The following is a 27,278-nucleotide window of genomic DNA, read 5'->3' on the forward strand; positions in this document are numbered from 1 at the left end:
AAACTTTTTAATTAATAGGAATTAACGATTTCTTAACAGCAACTTTAACAAAAGAAAATGCTTTTATTCTAACAAAATACGAGCTGTTAATAGAAATGGTACTCAAATTTTAATTAATATTTCTTTAATTATGAATTTATAGCCATAAAAATAAAGAAATGAATAAATATTAAGGATTGTCTTCGTGATTATTTCAATGTTTATTTGTTTTTGATTCGATTGGTGTGAGTTTTTGGCATAGAAGATCCCCATATTTCTACTTCTTGTGAGATAGAAGACAGAAATAAACAAACTGTCCACAAACTAATTGTGGATATATTGTCATTAAATCAAAGATAGGACGTCTCTTACATTTGAACCCCACTGAAAAGTTAAAAAAATAAGGTTAAAGTTCATAATTTTAGTTCAAATTATAATTAAAAAGATAGTTAAGTGTACAAGGAAACTTATAATAATAAATGACATTAATTTGAATATTTGTTGCTTTAAATGATACCTTAACTTGTATGTAATTTCCATAAACAGGGATTAAAAATGTCTAAAATTCTAAATATAGGGGGGTGAAGGATTGAAAACTGTCAATTTTGTTGGAATAACTCGTATAGCTTATATTAAAGCGTCAAATCGTGAAAAGGGGGCTTAATTTTATTGAATATGTTGAGTATAACTTGTCTACTTATGTGTACTTGTGTATATCAAAAGGGGTACGTTCTCTTCCTTTGATATAACAAGTCCTATTTAGAAAGTCCAAGTAGGCAAGTTATACTCAATGACTAGAATCTTTGCACTATTATTATCTTTCTCCCACATTTGAAGAGTTAAAAAAAAGGTTAAAGGTTACAGTTAAAGCTTATACTTTACCATAGCTAAGTGTACGAAAAACTTAACAATAACAATCACTATCATTGTTTACCATTTGTGACGAGCATACAGATTAATAAAATTACTGATAGCCTACTGTAACCTGTAAAGATGCCACTGTAAGATTATATTGTAAGAAGAGAAAACTACAGGTAACATTCCCTAAAATAAGGTCTGAGTTGGAGAGGTTGTTGGTCTCGATAGTTATCTCGTGTTTTACCCAATAGATAAACTATCAGTTAACTAAATTATATAGGTCATGCCGATTTAAACTGTATATAGGTCAATATATAACTATCAAATTATCACGTTAAGGATTTTAAGAGAGACTCGAGTTAAGGTATAGCCAGACAATATTCACGAAGAACTATCAGCAAATATATTGCTTCTTATCATTCCTAAAGTCATGTAAATTGCTATAATCCGTTTAAATATTTCATCGCTCCACAGAAATAGACAGGAAAAAAAGGTATATATAATATACGTACGTTATCTGGAATTATTTAAACGATAATTTTTAGCGTAATCTGGAAATATCACATCAGTAGTAATGTGACTGGGAGTGCAGTGTTGGGTAATTTGATGTGAGGAATGCTACTGCAGTAGCAACACTTTCTAGTGGAATGCTACGAGATAATGTTATTGGTTACATACCAGTACCTGACTAGCATTTATATCTGTGAAAGAAATATTTTCCATTATGATAAAAAGGAAAGGAAAAAAAAAAAGCTGAAAAATGTAGTAAAAAGAATTGTTTATTAATTCAGTAAGGTATTTAGAATTTATTTTTTTCTTAAAATGCCGCGTATAGTAGAGTTTGCATAAGTTAATGCAAACTCTACTTTTAGTGTAAGAAATCGCTCTTCCTTTTTCTGGCATACTAAAAAAACAAACTTAAAACGATTAATTTTAATTTAAATAATTAAAAAATCCGTTACTTATAACCGTTAAAATTGTGTTAATTAAAGGAAGCGAAAATACAGTAAGGCAGGTGATAGCGAACAGATGTCAACTTTCGAATGTAGTTTTTACAATAATCCGTTTAATGTTTGAAATTATATATATATATATATATTTTTTGGTGCGGGTTTAATTATAGAAATTGCGAGAGTAACTCGATTTTAATCATTTTGTTCATTACTGTAAAATATTATATCCCCGGCAGCCATTTTAGCAGTGGACGTTGACAGGACGATGAACGGCGGTGGGAAAACTCCATTTAAAAAGCCATTCCCGGCCGATTGTCGTGAGTTCGGTTCATAAAATTTATGAAGCGTAGCAAATGTAGGGATCATCCCGCAGAACATCGACACCCTTGCAGAAAGTAGAAAACTCTGCCAGTCAATGGAACCAAGGGAGATATGAAAAGCCATTTTTACGACCCTTATGATTTGTGTTGGGTTGTATCCTACCCCGAATATGCAAATAAAAGAGAGAAGACGGGTCACGTGTTGGTGTAACGCTAAAATTACACCCAGTATAATGCCGTTCTCTCCCCCTTCTACGCCTTAAACAGTAACGAAAGGCGATCCGCCATTGATTAAAATCTCTGTAATTGAAACCGAAAGTTTTAACTGTTTTCTTCGAAGCTCAAAGTCGAGCATTTTTTGATTGACGTGTCTCGGTAAAGAATTCGCGGTCTTTACCTTTGACGCTAAACAGATTCTTCCATTCGCCTTCTCTCGCTCTACTGGCATGACGTCATGCCGAGCCTCCTTTACAAAAGTACAGCTTGTCTACTGACGTCAGGGCTACCAGTCAACCAATCACGTGACACTAGTTCCTAACAGAGAATACTGTTTGTTGTAACTCTTAGACGATGGAGAGGCGAATGTGTTTGATCATGTAGACGGCATTAAGTTAGCGAGACATGGAGCATAATTGTGTACAGTCGCTTAAAAAACTGGTACAAGTACAGCAACAGCAGATAGGTAACCTGGAGAGGGAGTTGCGACGCTTGGCCGTAGTGTTCGGGCAGAGGGAAGATGTACTGTTAACCCAAATTTCTTCTCTCCATAAAGAGATCCAGAGACAGATGTCGAGTTTCCATCAATTGATAAACAAGTGGCAGTCTGCGAACAGGGACACGTTCACGTGCTCTCAGGTAAGGCACACCAAACGGTTTGTTAGTGTTTTTTTCTTTTTTACGTTGGAGTCAGGAACAAAAAAGTAAGAGGGCACGACCTCTTACGAAAGTGTACAACTCGTAATTTTCCATAACAACACGCGTATTGACAAGCATAGGCAGTAAACATTAAGAGGAAACAACTTCAGAAATCGCTAGCAATTATCGGGCCTGTCGTTTTGCGGAAACTAATAGATCTTGGAAATTCTTTAGTTGACGTGTCGGTCGGAAGATTGACGTTAGTTCTAATCAAGCGTAACGAAGAGTTGGCTCGACAGCTTTAACGTGGAGCCAAGATTTAAAAGTTCCTAAAAGAGGATTATTGCAGCGACCACAGCAGGAACACTCATACGAAAGATCGGATGACAGCGGTACATGTTATACCCGTAGAATGGCAGCAGTTGATAAATGAGGCTAAATCTGGCTAAATCAATTTCGGTGTCTTTTGACATAACTCCCCTCCAGTCAGACTTTGAATCAAAATGATCCACACTTAGACCCGAACGTGTTCCATCCATCAATAATTTTGACATTCTAAATTCACTTCGAGTATTGTTAAGCAACAAGCGATCATTCTGTAACCGGACACCTCGATCAAAAACCGAATTTCTCTTTGGCTACCGTAACAAATTAGGGATTAAAAAGATCAAAAATTGAAGATGGGAGCCGCTCTTCGACTTATAATAAGTTATTGTGTGTAATGAATGAAAGCAGATGTTCAATTCAAACAAATGATTACAGAAGGTCGAGTTGTGTTGGGCGGTTTTCTTCTCTTTTTTTCTTCCCTCCATCTCTACGAAAGTTTAGGGCGCGGAAAGGGCGGAAAACGACACTTTACGGGGCACATCTTGTTACCAAATGATTTATAGAGTTGTCTTCCTCACTGTCGGGGACTGCGCCCTAGACAGAAGTAGTGCTTGTTACACGTCATAGCAGATGGCGGGTTTGAACTTATGAGCGACATTGAGGTGGTTTTTGGTGGGTTTCCGAAGTCTTAAATGTTTTCTTGATTGAAGAGACTTAAAATACGGTCGCCATTGTGAGAAGCAATAAAGTGAAACCCTACCGAATCTCAAATATAAAAGGATACGTGCCGCCTGACAACGAATAAAGCCCAAGGTTGTAAATTTTAAACTTTTTTCCTCCTCCAACTGTAATTGGCTGCGATGTAAATCTTTCTTTAAAATAATTTAAGCCGAGTGTTTTACGTCTAAAAAATAATATATATAAGTTATGCGTACCGTATTATATGAGAAAATTACGGTTTTCCCATTCAAACTCGATAGTAAAAAAATAAAGAGGAACATGTTCGTTGGACGTTTATTAGTTGGGATCAAAGTGGCATTTTTTTTCACCCGATGTTACCAGATGTTAAAATAGTTATGTGGATGAAAAAATGTTAATATCGGGGCTACTAAAAGCACGTTTCTTTTCTGAAGAGGTCATAAGTTGAAGTTTAAAAACACTCGATCTCACTGTTTACACCTTTTGAAAAGCGAACCGTTCAACAGTTTAAACGGGAATGGGTGGTGCATTCTCTTTACACCTCCCAAAAAAAACATTTAAAATATCTAAGAAATGCAATCTTTTTTTGGCTGTTAATTAATTTAGAAGTTCACACAGTTGCATAAGGAACTCTGCTCGATCTTCATTATCCGTGCATCGTAGTTATGAATAGCAAGTTACACGGATAATTTGCCATCAAAACAACTAAAGAAGTTCACTGAGCTACAATATCTTAAACAGTTTTCTGGAAAATTATTTTTTAAAAAAAACATCACGTTACACAAAGAAATGACACAAGGGACAAGTTATTTAGTAAGAAATTAACTGTCTATCGTATGAAGTGGATTTGAAGTGGCTTACGAAGTGAATGTGGGCAAGTGGTTGTGTCATATTGGATGGATAAACAGAAAAGCGCTTTGTGATGAAACAATTACATGTATATTGTATTCTAACAATTGGCGCCTTCGCTCATTCAACTTCAGACGAAAATATGCGGATAAACTTATTACTCGAATCTAGTATTTATAAGATATTGAATAATTAATTAAGTATATGCATCGGGAAGTCATTACCAAGGGAGAACAGATCGCGTGGTTTACCTCAAACGTCTCAGTGACTGATCTTATAATTGAAACAAATGATTCGGTGACTCATTCTGACTTAATAGGAAAGAGAGAGAGAGAGCGAGAGAGAGAGAGAGAATCTGTCATTTGGTAGCTACAGATTCAGAAATAAATCAATTAGCCATATCCGCATAAATCTTGAGTCGCGTGGAGGAGGGGAAAAACTCACGAATCGATTTTTTTTCCCTTTCTCCTCCCTCTTCGGAATTATGCAGATCTTCAAATTCAAAACAGCATTAGGTACTCTGTAAATTGATAAAAACGTGGCAGAAGGCATTTAAAACTTTATTGCAGTTGTGGCATAATGAATTTGCATTTAAAATGCATTTGGCGGAGCTTAGAAGCTTACAGTTTGTATTCAGGACGAAATGGGATTTTTCCAAGGCAAATGGCGACAACTTCAATTCATTACTCGCTGGTGTAATTGTTAAACCCTTCCTTTCTCTATTTAATGAAGCTTTATCCTTCTACATACAATAGACAGACTGCCGGTTTTTCCATCAGATTATATTGCATTTCTCGAAAAAAAAAAGCCGAAAACAGTCGAACCTCTGGGGTATGATAGGGTTAGACAGTAGGGATAGATCCCTCATGAATGACTCAGGAGGGAGGGGTGAGTCACACCTCTCCCTACGGAGTGTCGTAATTGGCTCATAGGGGAACTGCTATTTGTCATTTTTGCCGGTTTTCCTGATTGTAATGCCTTGGACGTTTTGGTAATCAGGGACTGAATGTCTCAGATCTAAACAATAATGAGGAAAAAAAAAAAAAAGATTTTTCTGTTAGTTTTTCAAATCTCTTTCTTAAAAACTATTTTTCTACAGAAATTCACGACGAAATTTACAATGATTTCTATCGTATTTAATTTTAATGTAAGCAAAGAATGGACTAAGTTAGTATTTTGCATATACTAAATATAAACGTTTGAAACAAAACAATAATAATATTAATAAATATAAATAAAATACATTTATTCCTTTGTTGTTTTCACCAGTTTTGCTGATTGCAATGCGTTGGATGATTTGTTAATCAAGAAATCGAAGCCCAATTAGCAAACAGAAGAAATCTTTTTTTGTGCTAGTTTTTACAGGATTTTAATCCTTCTATTCTAATAATAATATTTTAATTACACGCGTAAATATATTCTAGTTTAAAAATATTTAATCTGAGCGACTTGCGTGTTAATAATCATCCGTTCTACAAGTGCAAATTTGCAATAAAAAAGACCGCAAATCCTCATGCTAAATAATACCAGTCATAACACGATTGTTGGTCGAAGATGAGTCATTGTTACCACTGAATATTGAAACATGTTAATCAGATCTACTGGAGAATCTATCGGTTTAAACCTATGGGAATAAAGTAATCTTGTTATTTTGACTGAAAATCCGAATTTTTAATATTTGACAATGTTTTTACAAGCTAACAACAAATTCGTGTTATTTCTGAAACTCCTTATACTTTCTAAAGGGAATGTTGTTATTTCTGGGGTACAACCTCCTTTCTAAGAAACCAGGTGTAAGTTAAGCAATCAACACAACTCTAATAAGAGCAACAGCTCCCATATTTCCTTGTTGATCTTTCCCACAGACTACATTCTTGTAACAAATTAAGGAGTTCCTCTCGCGTGATTTCAAAAAAATACAATTTCTTTTTTCTCGTGTAAGATAATTAATTATCCTGTACGGTAATATACGAGCCTAAAGCAATCTTAACAAGCCTACAAGCTTGTATTTTTTGTATATTTAAATACGTGCAAAGTGTATCTCGACTTTCTTTACTATTTACCTCGAATTTTAAAGGAAGAAACATGGCGTATCGGGGGAACAAAAAAAACTGTAATCGCCGAGAAGGGGGGAAAATATTTTAATTAACTTTTGACTCCAGTTTATTACCGACTTTCAACAGTAATAAATTCGGTTTTATTTGTAGAAAGCGTAAAATAAACCAGGTAACCAAAGAAGCTACTCAAGCTCCGACTTGTCTACACTTCGTATTGTATCAACAATTTTGTCTGGCTCAAATGTTTTGTCTAGGGTAAGCTTCTACTCTATCCAAGTTTCTGGAATACATCACAGGCATTAAGGGAGTATATATACAAGTTCAAAAAACCCGTATAACTCGGTTACGTATCCATCTAAAATATTGAAAAAATTGATTTAAATCACGTTTCCGAGTCCTGAAATTCCGTAGAAAGCGAGCGAGAGTTATTTAAATTTGAATATTTTAATTTAGAAAATGTAGTCTAAGTAATATATATATATATATATATATAAATACAGAGAAAATTTGAATATTTAAAGCTACTTTGCCCGCTTAGTATGCGAATCATCCACTTCAATCACTAGTTTAGACGTTAAATCGAGTCTTAATTAATACGAGAATAATTGATATTTTTTTTTTAAAGATTTAATTTAAAATTCTTCCTTCAACCACTTAATAAATAAATAAATAAAATGGATATTCCAGTGAATTTTAACGAGTTTCTTCGTAAACTTCGAATATATTCCAGAAATTGAAAAGTTCTGAACGGATCTTATTTTAATTCTAGAAATTACGAGTTCAAAAATCCTGTAAATTACTAACAGAATCTCGAGAGATTTTCGAAATAAACTTAAAGTTATGACAGATGCAATTTCTGGAATTAAAAATCTTTCGTAAAACTTTCGAAAATCTCTTATTTATTCCGTAAATTACGGCTCTGGTTTTGAAAATAATTCTAGAATTTATTAACGCTTCTAGAATTTTACGCGTAAATAAAAAGTGTAACGATTATCAATTACGATACTTTCTAGAAAATTGAACTAATTTTATCATTTATTACGTTAATTATAAGCGTTTTAAAAAGGATTTTCCTCGCTTCTGTTCAATTATGCTTTAAAGTTATAAAGAAAATTTACAGTGGAAGTTTAAATATAATTATCTTTGTAGTTAATTCGATGCTCCGTGCGGTTATTTGGCTGCATTTTTTTCGTTTTAAGTAAACAAGAAATTGGATATTCTAACGAAATTCGGATTTAAAATGAATTTTAAAGTTTATTTATTCAATAAGAAATTACACGTGTTGTATCGCTTTACCGGGAGCGATCAATCTCGATCGTTTTCCACTCCCGTAGGAATAATTCCCAGAGGCAAATATTAATATAATTTTTTAAAATATTTCAAATTTTATTTATTTATACCACATAAAGACGAAAGGAAAAAAAAGAAGCGAGTTAAATAATTATTTTCGAAGGTAGAGAGAGGATAAATGATGCTAATGCGATGACATTCTGTTGTTGTCACCAGGGGTGGTTTCAACGGCCTCATCCATCACGCCACCTGGTGGCGAGTGATCAGGATGTCACGTGACACGGGGGTAGAACTTTCTCGTGAGATTGTTTACAGTAAAAATGTCTGATATGTTTAAAATTGCCTTATAAATCAAGTATAAAATGTTGGATTTAAAAATGAAAATAAAAAAAAATATATATACGTATATATATTAAATCCCTGTCGTATTTTTCGCCTTCTTTCCGCTCCGTTGCCTTCGTAATGATTCTTTATTATTGATTAGGATGATTCACCTAATGGCCCGTAAATGACGTGTGTTGTTGATTTAAGGAGGACTCGAACATTTTTACCAACTCGGCCTTACAATTAATAATAACCTAATCGGGCATTTGCGTAATTAATACACGATAAAAATCTCTTATATATATATGTGTGTATCGAGGGGGTTTATCGTTGTGTTTCTGAAATTTCATCTCGGAATAATTGATAATTAAATGGCCGCTAATCAAGTTTTGATAGGACAAATGGAGAAAATGCATTATTCATAACTAGCTTATGCGATTCGGAGTTAGTGACGATTAATAATAATGTCGCCGCTGCCGCCGCCGTCGTGTGAAACGTGTTGCCAAAACTGCGCTCGAAAAGGTGGAGAGATTTCTTTTTTTTTTTGAAAAATATACGATTTCTAATTCGAAATTTAACTAAAATTCGTATCGTTTGTGCTTTACCGCCTCTTACATTTTGAATTATAGCCGCTAACTCGTACAAGACAAATGCGTTTCTACAAAGAAATTGCACGGCATACCTCCGTTTATCAGAGAGAGAGAGAGAGAGAGACCAAAAAACCATTCCGTTTAACGCAAGTTTGACTTCAATTTTTTTTAAAGAATTGCTCGAGATTTTTCCTATTTTTTAACGCGTTAAACACAACGAATTATTGATGTCAGAATGAAGAATGAATGCAGGGAGAAGGGGGAAAGGAAAAACAGAAAATGGTAGTTGTTAGAGGAGACGTGTTTGGCATTCGAGCTAGATTTTTTCCTATTATAGATTAATGTATAAATAACCGAAAATTCGATGTGTAGAACCCGAAAATAGTAGAAACTATTTGCGAATTTGTTTTTCTAATATTTTTCGAATACAAAAAATATAAAAATTGTAAGAGAAATAGAGAGATATTGCGTTGGCAGCAACACCAAATGAGTTTCTAACGTGTAAGAGAAATTGATAGCAAAGAGGAGAATGCGAGAGGACGGCGATAAAATGCGATGATGCTATTATTAGATCTATGAAAATTCTTCCAGAAAATATCTCTCGCAAAATACTAAGCGAAGAATCTGAGAAGCTACGCCCGAACTAGTGATAAAGAAATCGCCAGATTTTAATCTGTAAAAACAAGTGAGAAGATAAATTCGAGTACACGGAGTAAGTAAAATTTTCCCGTTTATTATCTAAAAAAAAATTAATTTTAAATTCACAAAGCACGAGCTAATATAATTTAATTAACGTTAGAAAGGAAAATTCTCTAGACAAAATGAAAAATATATGCCCTAACCGAACAAACAAACTGTTCATTCAGTGTAGTCTAGCGCCTGGAGCAGGGAGACCAGTCAGTCAATGCGTGTCACATTGGTTCGTTAATCAGCATGGACCCACTAAGAACCCCCTAACCCGCTAGGAAACGTTTTCGGCCTTGTGATGACATTTTGAAACGTTGTCTGGGTAATCCTCGCCTCCCTGATATTAGTTTCCGGTTAAATTATCCATTCAATAATTTTTGTAAATAGCTACGGTTTAAAGAATACAATAGGCCCTATTCGACTATAGAAAGAAACGTGTTTTAAATTTATTGAGATAGAAGAATCCGTGTCAAAATGTCAAATTTTCTAGGCGTAAACGTGTAATTATCAAAAAGTTAATGAGTAAATCTCTGCAGGACATAAATAAAAACGTCGGCGATTATTAAAATAATTTAATTTTCCTCTTCTCCGCTAAGAAATCATTGGGAATCGAATGACTTTTTTCTTTTTTTTTTTTTTAAATTCCAAGAGTTAGAACGAAATTTAATTTAATTTTTTACTCCTCAAAAGAGTTGTGCTTACACACCCACGTCCTACTAATTGCACGTTAGTTCGAGTCAACGAATGATTAAAAAAAAAAGAAATTCTTAATATGATTAAGTTGTTTATACCTAAAGCATACTCCATTTGAAAATTTTTTCCTTCCTCCTCCCAATTTTAAAAGTTTCGATACATTTTTTTTTCGTATTTTTCGGTTCCCCCATTTGATTTTCTGCCAGGGTAATAATTATAAATTAGATGTTGTTACGGAAACTTATTGAAACGAACAGGTACAGTCGAATTTTAATTTCTTTGTTCATTAGTTTGGTGCTTGCCATTTATGACTTCATTAGCACAATTGTCCTAATCACCGAAATGCTGCTGTTCATTAAACAGGGATACGCGCCTCTAATTGGAAGAAAGTTTGTAGTTAAAAAGCAAATGTTTTAATTAGACAATCACGTGTGTAGTAATTAAATTAATTAACGAAACCGAATTTCTACGTATAGACACATTTGGAAGTCGCTTAGCACATTTTTGGCACGTAATACCACACTAAGAACGTGGATTATCGCACGTTTCCGACTGTTAAAAAGAAAAAAAAAAAAGGAAAATAATTACGAGTCAATGCCTCGAATAGAAAGCGTTAAATCATTATTTTTCTGGATTTCTTCTAAAAATAATGCTCTTGTTTCCCCTCCGTGTAAAATCTTGTTAAAGATTCTCTTCAAAGTAAAGCTTAATCAGACTTGTCACAACTCCCAAATTAAATCTTTACATCTTAAAGCAAGATACACACAAAAGTTTGTACAGAAATTATTAGTAGAAGCAAGGGAAAATTTAATTAAAGGAAGTTAACACCGATATTGCACGAGATGAATCTCCTTTAATTCTGTTTTCTTTTTGAAAGAAATCTCGAAACAACGATACTTCGTTACAACATAGATGTGTTTGCAAAACTTCATTAAATATCAATGAGAAAAAGTCCCTATCTTTTAATGAAAGCTTACATCTGTTGCCTCCACTGGAGATAAATCGATATCAGACAATTCTTGTTGAACACCAATGCTTGATTAATGAAGTCTTACACGCCCGAATATTCAAAGTACGTTTCTTTTATTTTCCACTTTTGCACTACTTTTTAAGCAAGTTTTATAAATCATCTCGCTTTCATTTTACCCTACGGTTATACCTTATAAGACAATGGTTTTCAATGCGACAATTCCTAATAAGATCATAATTATTAACGCTGCAATGATACTATCTAATTATCTCCGAAATTAGACAGTATATTGCCATTTATGCGTTTCTAGATATTCGGATATAATGTTCTAGAAATGTGATATGTTATTGGTTATCTTTATCGCTTCCATTGTCCCCCCCCCTCACTTCTCATCCATTCTATAAAACTAATCGTCATTCAATTCTTTGCATGGTTTACCCGAAAGGTTTATTCTTATTAATTTTGCTGTTTTTAATGAAATTCTAGAGGAAACAAACCATCGACTGCAATCCTCTTCTTTTTCTGTATTGCCTGACAGACAGACGTCTTCATTGGTCTTGTTTCTATTTCGGCATCAAGCTAAATGTCATTAGGTTGTTTTTAGAATGCAATTTTAGTAAAATAATGAAAGTACGTTAATTTTTTTTTCATATTTTTGCCAGAGATTCTCATTAATATTCTCTCCCAGCAGCTTTTTAAAAAATTGAAATGAAATTCCTAGTATTCTTCTACAGATTTTAATTTAATTTTAAGTTACTAATAGAAATATTTTACAGGAACTTATTACAATGGTGGAGTTCCTTTTCAATCTTGTCAATTTAATATCTTTTTTTTCCTCCCTCACTTATAGATTAAATGTCAATAGTTTTATTCTTTTCTTAAAAGAATTTTTTAACTATTTAATAGAGATATGCCAATTTTTCAATTCCTTAAAAGGATTAACGTTACTTTTATTCCATTTTGAAACACCCTCCTAAGTGGCGATAGAATTTTGAAGCATCCTGTGTACTAAAAGTAGGTCTGTTAAAGATTTAAAATTAGTTTTATCGATAATTTCTTATGTCTACTAGCAAAAATTATTAATCTAATTGAGCCTTAACTCGTTATTTAAGCTGTTTTAAGCCTCCTTTTTCGGCGGGCTTATGATACACTGTATATGATAGACCTGTAAGGCTATCCGAAAACAAAACCTGTAGGCCGGTCATAAGCAACCCGCGGGCCTCGCGTGGCTCTCAAGATCCTAATTCTGTGGCACGGTAAATGTAATTTTATTTTCCTATTTTCTGCCTGGTGTCATTATGCAACCCTGGTTAAGCTGATATTCGTGACGAAGCGACTAAACTTGCAACTAAGCAAGAATGCACGCGGCCCGCCCGAAGCCTACGAATTTCGTTTACGGCCCGCAGAAGGTCGCTTCTGTAGGCAATCCTACTATTAATTCTTGCAGCTTCTTAAAGACCATCAAATGTTTGTTAATAACCTGTTAGGATTTTTTTTCCCTCGACATCCTGGAAGAGAATTTTAATTCATTTTCATAATTTCCCTTCTGGCCATTTCACAGAGATATGAATCACAATACACGAAACATATTAAAACTATACCTTTTGAAGTTTACGTTGGGTTAATGATAATTAGATTTTACGGAAAACTATCTCTTGAAGTGAAATATTTATCAAAGTAAGGAATCTTACTTATCTACAAAAGTCTAAATCGTTAGAGATATATTTAGATTATAATATTAGCGAATACTATCGATATTACTCGATTATGCTAGACGTCATAATTACAAGTTATATTATCTCTTACCTAGATTAGTAGTTACCAAGTCATTCAATTATATGAAAACACCATTTACGCCGGATTTAAACTTTCGTGACGAATAATCATCCTATCTAATTAGTAAATTCATAATTATATCATTATCTTTTCACATTTATAAGTGTTTAAACAACGTTTCTCGACCGTAACAAAACGATTTTACATACCCAAGTCACGTGTTTGGATGACAATGATGATGATGATGATGATGATGATGGTTGTCAAATTCGTTCGTGCGTTAAAGTTTTCTTGGAATATACGGCAAAAACTCTGAGGAAAAAAATATATATATATACACATATATATATTATCGAAGTTTTTGGTTGAATAAAAGGTCAACTTTAAATCCTACTCCATTATGTAGAGGAGAAGTGGGGGAATATTCTGAAAAGAAATCTACTTTGATCGCTTATAGAGAAAAGTAAATGTCAATTTTAGATTCATCGAAAACCATTTTTAAATGTAAATAAAAGAAAATGGGAATGTATAATGCCTCGAACCAAATATAATTCGTGTTTAGAAGTAGTAATACTCATTTTTATCGTCAATATTTGCCGTGAAATATATGTCATACATTTGAATTTTGAATTTGATTAATACTGGAAAATGATTGGTTAAACATATTATTCGTCACGGTTAGTTTTAATCGATTAGCACCGGATGGCGCTCTTTCGATATTTTTAAAATATTTCAATTAAAAATTAAAAATAAAAATAAAAATAAAAAAGAACAGTAGCGATAATTAAAAATAAATCACTTTTATTTTAAAATACATTACAGTAATTACTTTCTATTAAATTTAAATACGTATTAAGTTATACACGTTTACGTAATTTAAAATCGTTATACGAATTTTTAACGGTGATTGGTTATAATAGATAATTTCGTCACGAATGCGTAACAAACTAATCGATCATGTGACTAAAACGGCGTTATCATGCAGTAACAGGTTGGTGAAATTGTCAACTGGTTTAAGACGCGATGCGTCATATTTAATTTTTTTTTTTTTTTTAGAATTTTTCAACTATTGGTTAAATACATAATTTGCCATACGAGATAATTTTTAAATTGTCGGTTTGTTTACCAATAAAATTGCCCGTTATGTTTTCGGTTTGTTGATTTTAGTTACTCGACTTCCTTCCTGAATAGAGACTTGAAACGAAGAAAAATAGTTTACAGATAAAACACGAAGAAAGTGAATAGAAATAAGAGGTCAACAGTTCTTATTGTAATTGATTAATCGCCTTTCTCTGACAAGACAACAATCGAGTCTTCAAATTAGTTTCGCCGAAGACTTTTATTCTGTTGACACAATTTGTTTGGCTTGATAATTGAAAAGACTTTATATATTTTTTTCCTCCACTGGTAGATACAATGTAGCTTTCTTTAGCTTAATAGCTTTTTTTAACAAAACAAACACTCGTTAATATATTAATTACGAAATTTATGACGTTAAAAAAAATCCCGTTAAAAAATAATAATAATAATTTTCGAAAATATCAGTGGTGCCCTCTGTTCGAGAAAATGGAAAACTTACTTTTATCGCGTTTATTTATTCTATAAAAAAATGATTTTATAAACAACAAATTGTTACATATTCTACTCGAATAATTATATGAATTAATTTGTATATAAGTGTTTATACTTTAAAATAAAAAAAAATATTTTGTAGAAATTTTAATTTATTTCACCAGATGGCGCCGATAAGAAAACGTTTTCATAGACATTATCGTTTATTCGCCATTTTTTTTTATTGTTTAACCTCTTGTAAAACTAATACCAAATAATAATTATTTATTGATGGTTTCACTACGGAAAAGTTTTTTTAAGAAATAAAAGGAGAAAACTATGTTGGGTAAGATTTATTTGATAAGTAACTTCGATTTTCATGTGGCTGAATAATGCATGACGCGTTGAGAAAAAAAATGATCCGAGCTAGGTTAATGGCTGAAAGACTAGAAAACTTAAATTCAAGTCTTGGATCCGGAACCAAAACCTCCTTATCAGATTGTAGAACGTGTTGGCTTTTAGCTTGGCCACCAAATTTGTCCCATTTGCAGCACTCCGATTATGACTGAAATTTAGTAAGTGGCAAGATCAGACAGAACCATCAAACTCGTAAAACTCACTCTGAGTAATCAAGAAATGGCTGATTCGACTCTAGATCATCACTTTCCGCCTTTATCTGTAATTCGACCGTGCGCTATATATCACTATACGTGACCAGAGGGTGAAAAAGTCCCTGAATAAATTTACCTTTGTGACAGAAAAACCTTATCGGAACTTTATCTATCCAAGCGTAATCGTTGGTAACCCTTTCTGACAATCGTTTGATGGTTCAATGATGTGTTAACCGAGTGTAATTCCGCTGTACTCTGAATATTGATACAGGATGCTTTTAATCCGGGATTAAATCCTTTGTAGAGTAACCTAAGTAAATACGATTTAAAAAGTGCTCAGGTATCTAGGGATGACCGGGTCAATTCCCAAAGGTTCCTGCAACCTTGTTGGTCTCTGGAGGATCGAATGATTTATAATAGCGACGAAGAGAGTGCCTTACTCTCACGAGAATACGGTAGAAACTCTTGCTCTATCAGCATTCTTTTGTCAACTTCAACCTTTAACTCCGAGGAGTGCGTGTGTTCGTACAACCGGTTAATTAAGCTTATCGTTTATGAACTGAGGATATTTTTAAAAGAGTAAATTTTGCGTCCCAAATAGGAGCAGCCTGGGGATATCCCATAATTACATAAACATGGCAGGTGTGGAGAATAGGTTCTTTTGTAGGCTCCGATAACTAAATTCTTAAATCCAGCTGCTCCACTTAGATAAGATCGATGGGATCAATGGGCAGATTTGGCCTTTTTTTCCTTTAAAGTAGTGGATCCTGATCAAAGAATAGAGACTGTCAGTTCTCATACCAGAGAAATTCTTGCAGAATGGCTTAGTGCCAACGCCACGTGAAGAATGAGAGTCACTCCAAGAAGAAGAATGGATACTTTGATATCCATATTTAGCCGTTACGTTTCACTCATTCATTAAACTTAACTGCTCTGTCGACACCACTCTGGAAACTTTGACAAAAAGCGTCGGAGACAATTGTGATGATTTGTTCGTATATATCATTTCATTAATCAACGAGCGAGCTATCGATATACTACTATTCATAGTGACTGCTTACCCAGCAAGCCTCACTCAAGACGAGGGGGTGGACCGGGCTACACAGTCAAGTGGAGCAGCAGTAGAAGCGGAGCTGCCAATGGACTACACGCATCTGTCGGTTCTCCCTTAATCATCGTACTTCCTGCCACGGGGCCGGACACTATGGATTTCATTATTTTAAAGGTACGTTGTTTTTATTTATGCCGTGCCAAGAGCTTTGCAAAACTTTTGCGCCACGTTACTATAAGTTTTAGCTTGTTATTACACAACGCCATGTGCACAACACGTGAGTTGACAAAGCGGAAAAAGGCAAGACACGACTCAATCTGTATTTTTAGTTTTTGCCGTGTCTTATTATCTTTCAAAATTCTAATTTAACACGGCCTTAAATCTTTCTTATCTGGGATAACTAGGTATTAAAAAGCCAGAGGCAATCAATACACTTCCTGCACCTAGATAAAGTGCTATTATGCGAAAAGGGTATTTTAGAATTGCGGTTGCAATACTTGGTTTAGAAAACTACTCTACTCGTGGGACTTGTTATTGTAAAAAAAGGATAGGATGAGGCCTAGTCTATTGTAGAGTTCGGGATCCCCTCGGTGAAATTAAGTGAAAGTGACACCATCCTGTTGGCAGTGCTTCCTGCAATGAGATCATTTGACTCTTCTGTTCAATTTGACATTTGTAGGATGAGCGAGGGAAATAATTTATCAAGCCTCGTTCGGTTAGATCCTACTTATAGATTAAGCAGTTTCTTTCGCTTTGCAAAAACTTCCGCCGCGCTGCAAAAATGTAAACGAATGAAACTCCTTCTTATTTAGTGATTTTTATTCATAAAAAAAAGTTAAGAGATATTCTTTTCGAGACAGTCATTTATCATTTACAGGGCCAGATGGCTGTTTCAATTTCCTGTACCAAGAGAAGGTAAAAATAGTAATGTAAACGATAGTTAAAGCTGTCAGCGTTCACCTTGTCCAGACCAGACTAGCAGCGATTGCATACAACAAATACTTAACCGAATGAAAGCCTTGAATTTCCGATTCAAAAACGTTGTTTCCTGTTTTTGCTTTCACTCGCAGTTGCTGTCAAACATGATCTGCGAGAAGTAAGGGGACGGTCGGTGGCCTTTGATCTGACTCGAAGGAGACAGGATAGACTAGTCACCTGCTCTGTACGGCACCGTCTACTGTCGGTCGTTATCCGGCTTTTTTTTTCCTCCTCTCCCCATTAGAAAAGTACACTCTTCGAGAGTCTTAACAAGTAAAATTTAATACTGCAAAAACTTTTCTAAAAACTGACAGTAACCCGGGTTACAGCAGCGTAAGATCCGTAAAGAGTCCCATAACTAATTTACAGTCGGTCTGCCAGGGGTGACGATTAGTTGCTTCTTTGAGTGGAACGTTGCCGCCAAATATCTTGCTCAAATTTTTGCCTGCTTTCTATCCATAAGTCATCCGGTCCACTTTTATGGCGCCCGACCGAAGACCATTAACCTCCCGCAGTCTGGTATTCCCATCACGCTGTATCTGTTAGGCCAGCGAACTGCTCCCTTGCCGCAAACTGTAAATGGGTTCTTACCATTTGTTGGTGATCTTAAAACAAAAGTAGGATACTCTATTACGGAATTACAAATCAATTTTTTCCGAGTTTCTTCGCAGAAAAAAACGCACACTGCCGCTCTTATTTTTTATGAATATCGGAAATTGAATACAAATTAAAAAACAAAGTAATAAAAAACAGTGGCAACTAGTTACTATACGACTGGCAACGTCGTGACAGGCATAATTAGTGGATGCCCACCTAGCGGTTAAATCAAGCGTTAATTGCATCTGCATACCGGCGGTTTTTAACCCGTTCCTAGAATAAGAAGCTCAAATTTAAAAGAATAAATTTATACCAATTATAAATTATAAACCGGCGTATTTATAGTTTAAAGGAACCTTTTTACGCCGTACAAACTTGTAAAAATGCAGCTGCGCCGGTGGCGATAGAGATCTACTACGTTCATTTAACAAACGTACCGGTTACGAAATCTTATGTATAAATCTGTACATAAGCGCGAATTAGGTTACGAAAGCTGTCCATCTCTCGTATGCAATTATAGCGCTCGTCGACATCGTAAATTAGTTACGTCCCTATTGTATCGATAATTATATTGTATCTATAACCATCTAAAGTTCGGATACAAATCTCTGACGCGCTGTATTATTATTATACGAACGGTACAGAATCGTACAGAATCGTAGTTAGAAAATCGGTTACGCGGATGCTGCGTAGTAAACCACATTCTTTTATTAAACTGGTGTAATTGGTAGTAAAAGATTAACCGCGGCTCTCATTGTGGGCGGTTTAGCCACAACGTCACTTTACAATCGACTCTCGTGTAGAAATATGTGTTACAACAACAAGACACGTCTAACTACACATTAAAACTCCTAACAGTTCAGCTGTTTGGAATACGTCACATCCCCGTCTCGTTTAATCCGTTACACCGGAAGCAAATTGCTTTTTTTTTTCTTCTTCTTCTTGTTCCTTCTCGCACTTTTCGTTTACAGAGATTCCTCGCATCTCTTTGCTTATAAACATTTTTAGCAACGTCACATCATAAACAACTATAAATTATGGCAATTCCTGTGTAATAACATCTAACAATAGAGTGTTGTAGGAATTTTTAACGTGCCTCATTTGACCCAAATTTTTGCTGGAAGAGGTTGTTCACTTCCTACATCGTCGAAAATCCATTGTTTTGTTGTTATTTCTTTTCTTTCTTTCCCCCTGCGTAAACCTTGACATCGTTCCGAGTTTCTCCTTCCAGTTCTCTCGACACCGTGATTTTCTACTATCGAAAAATATTAGTGTCCTTGTAATCTGGATTCTGTGTCTTACTAACTGTTAAGCGTGTGTAACGTATCAGCAACAACCTTTTTCAATCCCGAGGTCACGCGGCTCGACCCAACACCTTGACCTCCGGTATTGTCTTGCATGCAAAAAGTATGTCGGGAGTTGCAGGTATGCGAACGGAGCCTTTCGTTATTTATCAAAATCTATTAAAAATCTTTCACCGGCATGGAATTCTCTTTAACCAAAACATTCCAAGTATGTAGTAACTCTTGTAAAGTCGTAAACATCGCTCGAATGACCATCAATTAAGTTAAAAACCTTTAAAAATACCATTTTAAATCGGTGTTGTTTTAAAATTAAATCCCGTATAGAAGATGGCGCGGTTCCTCTTTTTTCCCCCCTCCCTCCTTCTGCTACGAAAGAAAGAAGAAAAGAAAATAGTATATGTCCGTGTTGAGGCTACTTGGGAGACGTTTTAGTTGTTTTGTTTATCTTTGCTGCCGGCAGAGAAAAACTGTAAATTTCGGTGTTAAGTTCTCCCTATCTGACACACACTGTCATAAGGAGACTGACGTCACACGCCGTTAAACCAATAACATAAGTGAAAAAAAAAAGGGGAGCATATCCCTCCTCGACAACGTCGTAGGTCTTTTCGCATCTTCTGTCAATAGCAGTAAATTGGATGAGAAGTTAGACAGTTACGTCACACACGCTTCCCCCTCGATAGTCGTATAGGGTTTTATGGAAACGGGGCTCGTGTTACAGTCCGGTAAAGTGGGGTTTTTGTATAGAAGGCTCCACACAATTCGGGGATCTGATTGAAAGAAATGCCAAATGACAGTAGCTAATGACTTCAGGAAGTAACCTCGGCACGTTCGATTCGATGACTCGCGATAATGATGCAATTATCTGTTATAAATATACATTTTTTGATACAGTTCGAAACTAAAAATAGGACGAACAAAAGGTTTTCTTTTTGTTTTTTTTTTTTTGTTTTTTCTTCCTCCCGCTTCGGGAACTTCTTGTTTTGTTTTGTTTCGTTTCTATCCGTAACTACAGCTTCGTTAGATTCGTATGCTTGGCATCAGCTGGCGTGATTATAAAATGAATTTATCGCCGTCGTCCCAAAGGTTAAATTTCCTTTAGATGAAAATGAGATTTAATTTAGTTAGAGTGGATTAAACTTCACCATCGTTAAAGTGTTTATATCAATTAATTATACGACAAAGAATAGATATCTTATCTTCAGCTATAAATAATGTAAAAATTTCAACAATGTTTGTTTAAAGTTGATTAGAAGTTTATAATTAAGCTTAAACTTTTCACTCATTTCTTTTAGAGTGAAATATTGTTTAAATTTACTATTGTAAGATGGTCGGACGGAGATAACTCGACATATAAACAACAGTCGCAGGTGGAACACAACGTAATAATATCTAGAACAATATAGAATAGCAAAAATAAAATAAAAAAAACAATAAAAACGACCCGAATATGAATAGAAACACGCGGCACGAAGCCGTAAATAATCTGAGTAACACGTAGTAAGGTGTGACACCTAATAATTAGAACAATATGTAAATAATTATACACCTTAATTAATCAGAGCAATATTTAAACAGTCGATAAGATTGTATTGTGCGTACAGAAATATCAGTAACGCTGTAAGTAATTAGAACATCGATGTAAAAATAATCGGTATAAAATTAAGTTTTGTGTAGTTATTACGGTGTTTTTAAAGGTTAAAATTACCTAAAAGTTTGTGTAGTGTTCCGGTTAATAAATTGTGTATTTAAGTTTGGTCCGAGCAACACGTAGCACGATAAAGAAGAAAATTTGCGTTTAATATTTGAAGCGAAAGTGCATAATTTACGAAATTATAACTGCAGAAAGCATAAATATTAGTTTTTTCGAATGTTGGAAATTCTATAGCTCATCGATTAAAGAGGAAAAATAGCGAGAGGAGAAAAAAGAGAAAGTAAAGAATTCCTTCCTTCATTATTATTCAAATAATCATTGATAGGGAGTCGGTAGGGTGGGTATTCGTTAGTCTCTTCAATGCTGTCTACCTGTCCACCCCCGCTTTAGCCAGATGGAACTAATCCTGCTCCGATATATAAGTCTTCTCATTGAAGGCTGCAGCATTTGATCACATGCTCACTGGTCCCGCTGAAAGGTAAGGACCTCTCTATTATCGATCACCCAATTGTTATTTTTACTTATAATAAGCTTATTTTGTATCCCGCAATTATCAAAGTTGGCTCCTACGAGGAGTACTATTCAGCATAACACAACTATCGCATCGAGAAGTTAACCTATGAGATCGAAATGTTTTCGCCTCCGAAACTCCTTTTATATAGCATTTCCCCCATTATCCGGCACCCACTAGCACGTTTTGTTATGCTAATGTTCGATTTTTATACAATTGTTGCACCCAAGCGACTTTTCTGCATCTGTTTACTTGCTTGTAACTCAATTTTTTTTATTCCTTTCTTTATACCGGGATACTATTTTTAGTTTAGAAGCTTTCTATTCACAGATCATACCTTTGCATTGAAAAAGAAAGGAAGGAGAGAAAAAAGTGAACCAAATTAAAATCGTTCCCTTTTATCCACTGACGTATGAAAGTGCATCTGGCACTCTTCATTCTTTTTAAATATTGAATAGCTTTGGGAAAACATTCTATCGTTTTCTGGTATTCTAACCTAAACGGGAAAGAAGGGATCAATCCAGTTTCCAATATTCTATCCATTTATCAGTTATCTTCCGGATGAGCAGATTCAGTGACGTGAAGAAACACAATCCCCCCTTCTTCGCCATCTCTTATCGCTTCGCTACCAGGACTGCAAGCTTTTCTGCTTGATTACGCCCTCGCTGACCCTACAAGACTGTCTCCAGGTGATAGTCCTCTCGCATCTCTCGAGACCATCACCAACAGGATTAAATAGTAAAGATCCTTCTTTAATTTCATTTGTTTCTCGATACTTAAAATTCCATCCACGCTGGCGTCTGCATTCATATGCCAAGACGTAAACGTTGCTCCCCGGTCTCGATATTGGCTATATATCCCAATTTTGACAACTTTCTCTCGTATCTTTCAGGTGAATGGACAAGATTTGTCAAAGGCGAGTCACGAAGAAGCAATTGAAGCGTTTCGTCAAGCTAAAGAACCGATTCTGGTAGAGGTATTAAGAAGATCATCGCCAAAACCTGGCATGACCGAATCTTCTCACCTTCAATCACCAAACTGTTGCGATATCACAACACAAACTGAATGGTCTGGAAATTGGGATCCTTTGCTACCGCTAGAACAGAATAAGTAAGTAGGAACCTTCCATATAACTCGGTTATCTCCTGTTTAAAATGTTTACGACCCCTCACAATTTCAGTACCATGTCACAAACAACACAACTCGCTTTGCTTACAAGCGATCATTATGTTTCTCTGGGAAGCGAACCCGACGGAGACGACGATGGGGTCGAATACGAGGTAAGAAATGATTTATTCTTAAAATTCGAGCCGGCAACAAAAAGTGTTACGGGACGAAGAACCAATCTGAAATCTCGCAGATACGATAATGACAAACCTTAATCTGATTGGTTGTAAAGCTTTGTGAGTTTGAAAGTCCCGAGGCAAAGAAGTAATTACACGCAGAACTAACTCGCAGTTAATTGCCTTCCATATCTTCTCGGCCAACTTTCTAATCAAAAGAGGAAGAAAGAGAAGACATAATTGCCCCAAGGTGCACAGAACAATGGTGGAACATTCGAACAATATTGTCAACGCTATCTAAAAATAAGCGATTTTCGGACCGCTAGATCGAGTCTTGCTCCTTTTCTAAATATACAAAAATACAAAAATTATTTCCCTAGATAGCGAGAAATCATTAATTGAAAATTTTCCTCCTCCCTCCTCATCCCTCTCGCCTGACAGACGTAATCATGACGAATGATTTGGTGCATTAGCTCGCGTCCACCATCAATTTTTGGCTCTTTTCTGTAATTTCGTCTCCCTGCCAGAGGATTTTAAATAGAGCGATCGTGTGACTATAAAAACAAACTATTGCATTTCTACAACAATTGTTTAACTCCAGAGTTAAATTACCAGACTTGCGACAAAATTCTCACGTAATTTACAGGGAGAGGGGTGTAAATATAGAGACTTGGCAGCTGTAGTAGGCTCGTCAGGGGTTTCTTCCTCAAACATCATCATCCACTGTACGCACGGAGAGAAACAGCGCTTTAGAATTCGTTGATAGTTCTTTCTATATCTATTTATAACTTCACCCTGCAAATCTGTATATCATTGAATTTGACAACATATTTTGTCTTTGGACAGGAAGTCATACTTCAAAGGAGTGGAAGCACCGAAAAATTAGGATTGACTCTATGCTACGGTGCACCAGAAGAATTGGAAACAGATATATTTGTTAGCGAAGTGAGTATTTATACTGTGTATGGATATAAAAAAGGGTACACGTATATATTGAATATGTAAATAAAGCGACTTTGGTTGTTTGTAAGAAAATGACTGAAAGAGATTTAGAAGGATTTTGAATCGCTCCTTTACTGGTATCGATTGAGTATTTGGTTCTAAAAAAAACAAAAATAACAGAAAAAAAGAGGGAAAGGAATTCCTAGAAATAACTTTCTCTCAGAAATCCACTTACTTTATCTTTGGAAAATGGTAAAATAAGAAATCTGTATATGTCTATGTCACTTCTACTTACATATAAAAATCCTCCTTTACTACGAATAAATTTTCTCTATTGCAATATTTCAAACTGACAGTGTTGGAGGTTTGCCAAAAAATACTGCACCTATCTGGAAGAAAGGGGGAAAAAGGGAAAAATCTTTAACAAAAATGTCTTTTTGCAAAAGTTTAAAGAACATAAAAAGTCAATAGGGATTGTTATATATTTGAATTTTCCGTGTTCATGACTTTTTTTTATGACTTACCATAAGTTTTTATAATGTGAATGTTCTACAGATAGAACCGGAGAGTGTTGCTGCTAAAGATGGTCGAATTCAGAAAGGGGATCAGTTGTTGCAGGTGAGGGATTTTTCCATTCTTTGTTATTACTCCATAAAAAAGAAAAGAAGATCAAAGAAATTCATGTTTAAAAACCGGTACTTTCCTTGTATTTTTTCTACTAGATAAACGGCGTCGAAGTTTGCAACAGAGAACAGGCCATCTCGTTATTTTCCGAGAAACGTCAAGATTTTACACTTCTGGTTGCACGACCTCAGATGCAGGCGAGTGCTTTTCCCACCTCTTTACTATCATTAAACTTATTAAGATGTATAAAAGAGAAAAAGATGTTCACAAAAATATAAAAATATATTTTTTTTAAGAAAAACTCGTAAACTTTGAAGAAAATCCATTAAGTTTATAGATGATATTTACGGTAGTTTTAATGTATCACAACATTTAACTAACGACTATACGTTGAAACCGTTAAAAGTAAATTAAAAAAGAACCGAATTCCTTTAACTGATGATCTATTATCGAAGTAAAAGCACCTACAAATGGTCTAAGTCGAGTTTGGTGCCGGGAAAAATGGCTAGACAAACGGACGTATCGTGCATATTTTCGTAATATTTAACAGTGTTAATCTTTTCCAGATGGAAGATTATCTTTTGGAAGACCAAACTTCCGAATTACCTCTAGCTTTTTGCCGTCAACATCTCGTAAGTGATGAATTTTTTTTCCTTTTACTAAACTTTTGGGAATTTCATGGTTAAAGTTATGGTAACTTTTAGGAGGATGCGGATGACACGGATACAGGAACGGCCGAAAATCAGCACGAAAAAGATAGCGGAGTGGGCAGAACAGACGACAGCACCAAAAACGAAGAAAGTTCTGAACACGAAGCGGCAGAATCCGTTATCGAACAGCAAAGAAATTTTCAAAATGACGACTGCAACGATAACAATAAACTGAAAAGCGAAGAAGAAACGAGCGAAACTAAATGTTTCGGACCACTTTGTCGATTTCAATCCGACATAAGCCTGGATCACGAAATGGCACTTCTCAATCAGGAAATGGAAAACATACAACTGGAATGTGAATCGCTAGTAAATCGTCACCTTCAAGAGCAGCAACGCCTCAGGTGTCAACTAGAACACGTTTATGTTAACCTCGCAGATTTACGTACCTCGAACAGATTCCCGGATCAAGAAACGAAACTTTCCATGGACAAAAAAGAATCGGTGGAACGTTGGGTCAAGAGCATGGTTCTAGACGATAAGAAGACCGACGAAAGTTCGAGCGCCTATAACACAGGAGACAGTCGCAGGAGCACCCCATTAACATTAGAATTATCTCCGTTGCCGTGTGAAGAACGTAATAACGAATTCCACGGCTCCATGATATCGCTCATCTCTCCAAAAATGGAAGATAAAAGTACCCAGCTGAACGAATCCGACGTAGCCAGTATATTCAGTTGCGATAGTTGTCGCAAATGTTGTCGAGCCCTTTTCCAATACGAGGAAACTTCGCAGAAAGAAACAACGAAAACTAAGAAGAATAATGAAGAGATTCGAGACGAATCGAGTAGAAAGCGAAAATGTGCAACGGTCTATCCCTGTACGACCATGTACACCAATCAGGACAATCTACAGCATACAATATGGCTACAACAGCAACTATTCCGCCAAGCTCTAGTGCAGCAGCAGCAGTCGAAGCAGAAAAAATTACCCAATTGTGGTAGCAAGAGAGAATCCATCGCATCGAAAGTCGGAGGGTTAAGTACTGTTAAAGAAGACGAAGAGATGAAAATGGAGTGGAAAGTTAAAAGAAGATCGGATGGAACTCGTTACATCACCCGTCGACCTGCCAGAAACAGAATTCTAAGAGAACGGGCCATTAAGATAACGGAAGAAAGGTCCGGGCTGACTACAGATGACGATGCAGTCAGCGAGTTAAAAGTTGGAAAGTATTGGTCGAAAGAAGAACGCAAACGTCATCTAGAAAGAGCTAGAGATAGAAAAAAGAAAGAGATGATCATGAGAACCAAGATGTCATGCCTTAAAGAGTATGTGGAAGATGGCGACGAACAGAACAGAAAAGAAACAAACATTTTAGAGTTATCTTATAAAAAAATGATGAAGAAGCGAGGTAAAGCTGTCTTCGATGATTTTACTACCGTCCAGGAAGTGTTAGTTCATGGAACGAAAGGTCAGAGTTCAGGGACGAAACCGTTAGGTCTTCTATCCGTTACTACTGTATGACTTATGTATATATAAGGTCATTTATTGCATTGTATATATATTGATTGATTTCGAAAATTCTTCTGTCTGATCTTTGCATTGATATGTGTTCTTTCTATATACGTAAAATGTAAGATATTTGTATATAAACAATAAAAAACTTCAAAGATAAATCAATTTATTCCTTACGTTCCGAATAATTTAACGAGGAGCCATTAAAGATATATAGAAAAAAAAAAATTATATTTTTAACTTTCTAATCTGGAAAGAAAACGATCCGGCTTCTTGAAATTTATGCTAATTGTGAAATGCAATACTTAGCTCATTATCTTATGTTTATCAATGGTCGAGGTCACGTTTTTCATTCAAATGAACTTGAAAATTTTCAAGTTTTTTCGCCATTTTCTTTTTAAGCGTTAGATTATTCAGTTTTAAAATATTCAAGAATAACGTTCGGTAAATTAGTTTATAAAATGTAAATTTTCTCTATAGCTTTATTTAGACTTAAAAAGAAAAGAAAAGAAAAAACGGTTATCCGGTCGTGAAATAGAAGAAGAAGAAAAAAGTTTGACGCGAAGAGAATATTGAAATTAGAGATGCGTTAAATCTTGTCAAAATAAGTCAAGTTTTCATAGTCCCTTTCCCATTTTTTCGAGTTACTAACCGTATAAAAACTTGCATTCTACTCGAAAAATTGTCTTGAATAAACTTTCGCTTCAGTAAATTACCATAGATTCACTCTCCCTCTTTTTTATTATTATTATTATTAATCCAAAAATAGGAAAAGTTTGCTGT

At 35.1% G+C, this 27,278-nt stretch overlaps 1 protein-coding gene across 2 annotated transcripts; it reads left to right on the forward strand.

The window, feature by feature from the left end:
- The first annotated feature begins 2,633 nt into the window (after positions 1 to 2,633).
- LOC136987286 (E3 ubiquitin-protein ligase PDZRN3-like) lies at positions 2,634 to 26,656 on the forward strand. Of its 2 annotated transcripts, none has more exons than XM_067284997.1 (8): positions 2,634 to 2,965; positions 22,374 to 22,591; positions 22,662 to 22,761; positions 23,611 to 23,709; positions 24,262 to 24,324; positions 24,429 to 24,527; positions 24,897 to 24,962; positions 25,035 to 26,656. In XM_067284997.1, exons 1-8 carry the CDS (start codon positions 2,732 to 2,734, stop codon positions 26,502 to 26,504), a joined length of 2,349 nt encoding a protein of 782 aa, XP_067141098.1. In that variant the 5' UTR covers positions 2,634 to 2,731; the 3' UTR covers positions 26,505 to 26,656. The 2 variants fall into 2 exon arrangements, with proteins under 2 accessions (XP_067141098.1, XP_067141099.1); XM_067284998.1 differs by lacking the exon at positions 2,634 to 2,965 and adding an exon at positions 15,123 to 16,614.
- The last annotated feature ends 622 nt before the right edge of the window (positions 26,657 to 27,278 follow it).

Source organism: Centruroides vittatus, unplaced genomic scaffold (assembly GCF_030686945.1).
Source record: "Centruroides vittatus isolate TY-2023 unplaced genomic scaffold, ASM3068694v2 scaffold_149, whole genome shotgun sequence".
In the NCBI taxonomy this organism is placed as follows: domain Eukaryota; kingdom Metazoa; phylum Arthropoda; class Arachnida; order Scorpiones; family Buthidae; genus Centruroides; species Centruroides vittatus.

What these genes read in the sequence shown, in the direction of transcription:
- LOC136987286 (XM_067284997.1), top strand. Translation starts at nt 2,732, where the DNA reads ATGGAGCATAATTGTGTACAGTCGCTTAAAAAACTGGTACAAGTACAG. An exon ending in ACACGTTCACGTGCTCTCAG is followed by an intron (nt 2,966 to 22,373) that starts GTAAGGCACACC and finishes CGTATCTTTCAG; the next exon opens with GTGAATGGACAAGATTTGTC. An exon ending in AAGGGGATCAGTTGTTGCAG is followed by an intron (nt 24,325 to 24,428) that starts GTGAGGGATTTT and finishes TTTTTCTACTAG; the next exon opens with ATAAACGGCGTCGAAGTTTG.